The sequence below is a fragment of the Nuphar pumila genome, chromosome 2, assembly GCF_984573655.1.
Source record: "Nuphar pumila chromosome 2, dmNupPumi1.hap1.1, whole genome shotgun sequence".
Classification (NCBI taxonomy): domain Eukaryota; kingdom Viridiplantae; phylum Streptophyta; class Magnoliopsida; order Nymphaeales; family Nymphaeaceae; genus Nuphar; species Nuphar pumila.
Genome location: NC_143250.1, coordinates 103,964,414 through 103,971,108, shown reverse-complemented (window position 1 = coordinate 103,971,108; position 6,695 = coordinate 103,964,414). Strand labels below are relative to the sequence as shown.

The following is a 6,695-nucleotide window of genomic DNA, read 5'->3' as shown; positions in this document are numbered from 1 at the left end:
TATAGTAAAAAATAAAGTTATAAACTGAAAATATAATTATAAATTAAATACAAACTTGTATGTACGAAAGGTAAAATGGCACATGTTGACACATATATACAAAAGGCAAAATGGAATGTCCGGGTACCATAGGCATACAGACATGCATGAGCCCCCACACAAAAACTGTCCGGTGTCCCGTGCTGTTCCGCCCATCAAACGCGCCCTTATTGTTCGTGCTTGACTTGCAAAGATAATCCTGAGAGTTTCAGCTTGTGAGACAGGTACGAGCTGAACCACGAGCAGCCCCAAGCTTTGTCATAGGGACACATCGTTTTGGGTGTGTGGCCTTGGTGATACCAGAAGACATGCTCGGTAGTGTCGGCACGTATTGATAATATTTTAAAATTTTAATATGTTTTATTTTTTTCAATAAAAGTGCATTTTTATTATTAAAATATCACAAATTTAGTTTTTTATTAATTAAAAAAAAAAAGAGTTCGTATCCTGTTGTGTTTTCTTGAAATTTTTTCGATCTTGGGAGTCAAAATCGCATTACGCGTCCTCGTGTCCACGAATCCTTGTCACATAGACCAAAGGCCCCAAACCTTGCCCGTAGTTTCGTAACCGTCATCGCCGCCGAAATTATCGCCCTAGGGCATTGTGGTTAAAAATAAGTTAAAGAAAAAAAAAAGTACACCTGACCTGACTAGCTGAGAGAATGGCATGCACGTGCGAGAAATGACTCTCAACGGGGGGTGACGTGGCGGGACCCGCGAGGTGGGGCTTTGAAAATTGAAAGAAAACGGTTTTGGGAGAATGTGGGGGAAAGTCAGTGACGCCACACATGGCGTTGACTGGAAGGTGACCGGTTCGGTCGGTATCTCCAACGCTCGTAGCAGAGATTCCGATCGGACGGCCCTGGTTCGTCGGGGAATCAGACGGTGGGTCGGTTAAAGGGAGGAGGAGAGAGGACCGGTCGCTTGCGCTCTCTTTGCTGGTGGCCGACGACAACGTTGCTTTCGGTGCGGAGGGAAAGGAGGCCTGTTTTTTTAATTCTTCTTCTTCTTGTTTTTGTTTTTTTAATTCTTTGGGAGGAGGAGGGTGGTATGGAGAGGGATTTCCTTGTGGTGAAGGAGGCAAGAAGGGAGTCGGCGGCGGTGGTGGTGGTGAAGGAGGAGGAGGAGAGGGATCTCTGCAAATTCATAGTGAAGGACTCGGTCCAAGGTCGCTCCAAGGACTCCCGTGAGTGCTCTCTTTCTCTCTCTCTCTCTCTCTGGTGGGTGTTGATTTTCTTTTCGTTTTCCTCTTCTTCTTCTTATTCTTCTGTGTGATGGGTACTAATTTTCTTTTTCTTCTTTTCTCTCTTTGTGGTGGGCGTTAATTTACTTTTGGATTCCTTCTTCTTCTTCTTCTTCTTCTTCTTCTTCTCTCTCTCTCTGCTGGGTGATAATTTTCTTTTCGATATTTTCTTCTTCTCCCTCTCTCTCTCTCTCTCTCTCTCTCGGGGCGGTTGTTTGTTTTTTCGGGGGTTTTGGAAGCTGGGAGCATGGGATTTGGGTTTTGTATATGTTTGCTGGGGTTTCTATTAATAGGCTTAGTGGGATTCGGATTTCGTGCATGCATTCGTAGACGTCTTTTTGGTTTCTTTATATAGGCTTTGTGGGCGTTCGGTGTTCTTTTTTGTTATTTTCGAGTTTTATTGGAGTTGGGATTAGAATTCTGTTCAGCAATTACATGATCCCGTGTGTGTAGAGTTTTCCTAGGATAGGTTTTGTGGGTTTTGTAATTTTCTCTGTTTTTGCTTGCTTCGGTGTATCTGATTGCTGGATTTTGGATTTTGCTTGTAAATACATGCGATCGTATGGAGTTTTTTGGGGCTTGGTCTTGTGGGTATTCTGATTTTTTCATCGTCTGTATACAATTTTCTAGATTTCGAAATTGTTTTTGGATTTCACTCATCAATTGGTCCTTGTTGGAATGAATCTTAGTGTTCTCAGTACTGGATTTGTAGGTGTTTTTCCCAGGGTTATCGAAAGTGTCATAGGACATGCGAAGCGCGCTTCCCCGAAATGCATTTCGGAATTGGTGCTTTCGAAATGTGTTGAGAAGCGCAAAAAAATTGGAAATTTAGGGGAAGCACGCTTTCCAATTTAGGGAAAGCTTGTTTCTTTTTTATTTTATTTTGTATTTTGTATTTTTTTATTATTTTTTTTTGCTTCCCTCTCACTTTCCCTCGCTTCTTAGGTCGCTTCTGAATTCTGATTCGCTTCTTAGTTGATTTCTGGTTCGCTTCTAAGTCATTGTGTGCTTTCAGCTTCCTAAAATTTTTAAGTGCCTCACTTCCTCAATGCTTCCCGCTCTCGCTTCACCGACTGCAACTTTGGTTTTCCTTTCTCTCTCTAGTGCTCTTTTTTATACTTCTCTGCAAGTTTTTTGGGGTTGGTTTTGGATCTTTTTCATGGATTTAAATAGTTTTCTCCAAGGTTTTAGTTGATTGGTTTGTCAACATGGCAGTTACATAATTTTTGTTTTCTTATTTTCCTGGATTTTTTTTTTCTTTGAGATGGAAGATATAGATCTGTTTTATCGACCACGAACGCTCTTCAAGGATTATACGGTTTGTTTTGCTAACATGTTAAGCTAGATTTTATTTTTCTTACCCTTTTGAAGGACTTCTGGGTTCTGCTGTTTTCGATTATGGGTTTGTACTTTTATTTGCTTTTAAGTTCTTAACTAATTTAGAACCAGATCGAGGTTTGCTTCTTCTTACCTCTATCTTTATTATGATCAATTGCAATTTTGTGATCAGCAAGGTTAAAATCCATTGTCACGAACTTTGCATCCAGAGTGCTCTGGGTTTTGTATTACTTGGGCTTAACTTGTTAGCTATATCCAGGATTATAGGGAATGTTTCACCTGTTTACAACTTAACGCTATGCCATTGTTTAAAACACATGCAATTTTGAATTGGCGGGTTTTTATGGGAAAAAGAGTCTTAATGGGTGGGTAAGGGAATGATCGACTGAAAATAATGTTGATTTAGTTGGGGTTGAATTTGATTTATGCCATCCGTTTTTGGTTTTTCTCTTGCAGCATTCATGGGGAGCTCTGGACTTCAGTGGCCTTTCTTGAACAGACCACCGTTACAACAGTTCATGTCAATTAAGGGTGGTGTTCAGGAGGACAGTCCTAAGAAATCTGTATATGATCAACTTGCTTCATCTGGGTTCCAACCCATTTCAACAGCAGATGCATTTGATGGTCATCATAGAGCTTCAACTGCAACTAAGGTCTGTCATGTAATAAATACAAGATTTTTTTTTTTAGAATCTGTTTTGGAGGCTTGATAAACAGAGTTGGACTTGGCAATCCTCCTTGTCTCAACTTTTGGCCATGGGTTGTAGGTTGGAGAAAGCATGCTTCTCCCATCTCCCTGGCCATTCAGGTCGGTTTGGGGACTAACCAGTCTCAAATGGAATCTTATTCCTTAGTTGGATCATATTTTCTAAGCTTTATGTGAGATCTAACTTAGGCTTTTTATTGTAAATCTTTTTAATTTCAGAAAAGCTTCACACTGGAGGGGAGCCATTTTGGGCTGCCTTGTGCTACTTATCCTGTCCAAGCTGTTGGTCAGGGAGCCTCCTCTTATCAGCATTCACCGGAATTAAGGCCAAACCACTCCATTTCAGCTTCAATGAGCAGTCCTTATTCTAAGCCACACGTTGCATCTGCAAGCACATCTTCCGACAATCTTGCATCGGTAAAGCCCTTTGGAGGGATACCTGTCACTACTCATCACTCTGTCTTGCCTTTCGTTGGTTCTGTTGGTGCACCTTTTACTTCTAGGTAATGGTGGAAGTCCATGTTGTGTGATTCCTTTTTATCATGCATACACATCAGGCGCCCATGCTAATGACAATTTTCTTTCCTCAGGAGTGTCCATGGTGCCTCAGCAAAGCCTACTCCCATAACTGCACAACTGACAATATTTTATGCAGGCTCAGTGAATGTATTTGACGATGTTCCTTTGGAGAAGGTAATTTCCTCCAATTCATCATAGAACCTCGGATTTTGTTGACATGCGGAATAATGGATTAGCATAGGCTGGATTTACACTGTTGTTGTGTCATCTGTAGTCTCAGTTCAGTGCAATTTGGTGAGGTTATGTTGCGGTTTCAACTTGATCCTTGGATTTCCTAAAAAGATCAGCTATCAGTATTGTATTATGTAGTTCTTCATAGGAAGATTATAGTAAAAGAAGTTCCAATTTTGGCAGAGTTGGACTAAAACCAGTCTATCAGGTTGAGTTAAGCTGATGCAGTGATCTGATTGCTTGATGTTTTGCTAATTTTTAGCCCTTTTCCGTGATTTTTGTAAATTCTAATTGCTTATTTACTTTAGCTTCTCGCCGTAACAAGTGGAATTCTATGATAAATATGAGTAAAATCTATGGTTTGCTTAGGCTGATTTATAGTTGGTAACTACCCAATTAACTGCAGGCTCAGGCGATCATGTTCTTGGCTGGAAATGGGAATTCTACGCCTGGGAATCCTCAGCATCCTAAGGTCCAAGTGCCGTCTGTGGCTAAAGCCGTTCACGATGGGTTTCGTGGAAACACACTGGCATCAACTTGTTCCGGGCTTCCTAGCCCTGTTTCGGGAACTTTGCAGTTACAGCCATCGGGTGCTCAATCTGCTAGTGGATCTACAAGTGCCGATGAATTGGTGGGAGTTAAAACCATGAGCCCTTTAGCTCACAACACCAAACAGGAGCCTTCAAATATAACTTGTCGGGCAACTGCTGCAACTCTGGTTTCAGGAGGTTATTGTTTCTCCGTCTCGTTTTTTCTTTTTCCTTTTCAGTTCTTCTCCCCAATTTAAAAAGCAGTAACAACTAGGAGAATGCGAGTCTTATTTTTTTGGGGTTTACCATTGTTTGAACCCATGTCTAAAGATCCTATGAACATTAATCACTAATTTCAGTGACTTGAACAAACTTTGGCCTGTTTGTGTTGGCATGTAACTCCGGCGACCGACCGGTGGACCAAAGTCATTTGCTCAAGTCTGTTATGATGTTAACATTGTGTCTTTTGTCTCAGGAGCCGTACCTCAGGCACGGAAGGCCTCGCTGGCTCGGTTCTTGGAGAAACGAAAGGAGAGGTAATTGGCATGTTGTTATCTGTACATTGCTTCATGTTATAATAGGTGATATTGAGATGTTCAACAAAAAATTGGTTACTTTGTATTAGTTCATGGCAATTCTCTGTTTTTTTTTTTTTCAGATAAAGATGTGAGAAACACCAGTTAGCCTATGAAAATATGGGTTCTGCATCTCGAAATTCCTATGAAAATAGGGTTCTGTTTTTTTTTAACTTGACATTAAACTTGTGAATTCTTGAAACCATTTTGGCGCTGTAATGGCATGAGGGATTATCTTCTTCTCTTATCTCTTCCTTCAACAATGGGAGCCTTAGTTCAAGCTTCATTTGTGCAGGGTGTCAAGTGCTTCACCATATCTTAAGCAGTCAGAAGCTTGTAAGGAAAACGGTTGTGCAGGGCCCAGCACCAACTCGCCTGCACCTGTAGGCGAAGAAAGCTCGCTAGGGAGCGACGGTGCCAAACTAGTGTGGCACCTTATTCCTCAGAAAAATGAGATGGAGAATGGGAAGTAGCAGGTGAAGAAGTTGAGCCAACTGTAAATACCTGTAGTCTATGAACGTGCTTTTGGTTATCTATTTTTATTTTTGGTCTTCCCTCTTTTTTTTTTCCTTCTCTCGGAAAGTTTTTCTCTCCGGGAAATCTCTTTCGTGAGTATTGGTTTCATGGTAAGAAATTTATATATCAATGGCCGCATAAGAACAGCTCGTTAATATTTGTAATTTTTGGCTAAGAGGAATATTAATGTTTTTAAAAGTTATTGCATTCGAACAATTACATGCATCTCTCCTCTTTTGCTTGGATGAATCCGATTCGTAATAAAAAGGAAGAAACAGAGGGGCAACTCATGTTGTGTTCCCCCATGTGTTTGTGAAAATAAAGGTTGCACTTTGAAATTCTGCCTGGGATGGTGGTTGAGGGAAGGGAAGGCCCACATTGGTGGGGGAGTGAGTCTGAAATAATATTATAAGGGACTAAGGTTGGGGTGGACAATTTGGTGCTTGATCACTTCCTATAAACAACAATAGACAACCGGATTTACGAGGAGCTTAATTTGTATGTGTAGATATTAATTGGTACTATCAATGACTTAATATTAAACAATAGGGGAAAAATTAGGTCTACCCTGAATTCTTGAGTAAAATTAATAAGCCCCCTCGCTGGCTTCCAGACGGTGGTGTTTCTTTATTTCGCTTGCTGACATATTGCCATATTTTCCATGAGCGATACAGACGCAGTATACAGGGATCCAATCTTGTGTGGGGTCACGTGGTTGGCCCGTACATTACTCATTAGTTGTCACCATAGTTCCCACTGTATTTCAAGATTATTTTAGTGGTATAATTTCATTTCACGGCCTGTAAATTTTTTTACGGTGCAGAGACCCCTGCCATACTTGGGTCGCTGTCCATGTCGCCATTAAACTCTGAGGGCTTACACCTCGACCCCAGATAATCGCCAAGCTTTGGCTTACGCAAGGGTGATGCTCATGGGATTTGAACCTAGACTGTCAGTTTCATTCAATATTGTTAAAATCGGTTCAATAGGTTAACCAAT

The 6,695-nt window shown here is 41.0% G+C and overlaps 1 protein-coding gene across 1 annotated transcript; it reads left to right on the top strand.

The window, feature by feature from the left end:
* Positions 1-800: 800 nt before the first annotated feature.
* LOC149846504 (protein TIFY 6B-like) lies at positions 801-5,921 on the top strand. Its single transcript, XM_089996374.1, has 7 exons — positions 801-1,224; positions 3,076-3,272; positions 3,545-3,828; positions 3,916-4,018; positions 4,482-4,803; positions 5,081-5,141; positions 5,476-5,921. Exons 1-7 carry the CDS (start codon positions 1,089-1,091, stop codon positions 5,651-5,653), a joined length of 1,281 nt encoding a protein of 426 aa, XP_089852500.1. The 5' UTR covers positions 801-1,088; the 3' UTR covers positions 5,654-5,921.
* Positions 5,922-6,695: the final 774 nt, after the last annotated feature.

What these genes read in the sequence shown, in the direction of transcription:
- LOC149846504 (XM_089996374.1), top strand. Translation starts at nt 1,089, where the DNA reads ATGGAGAGGGATTTCCTTGTGGTGAAGGAGGCAAGAAGGGAGTCGGCG. An exon ending in GGTGCACCTTTTACTTCTAG is followed by an intron (nt 3,829 to 3,915) that starts GTAATGGTGGAA and finishes TTCTTTCCTCAG; the next exon opens with GAGTGTCCATGGTGCCTCAG. An exon ending in TGCAACTCTGGTTTCAGGAG is followed by an intron (nt 4,804 to 5,080) that starts GTTATTGTTTCT and finishes CTTTTGTCTCAG; the next exon opens with GAGCCGTACCTCAGGCACGG.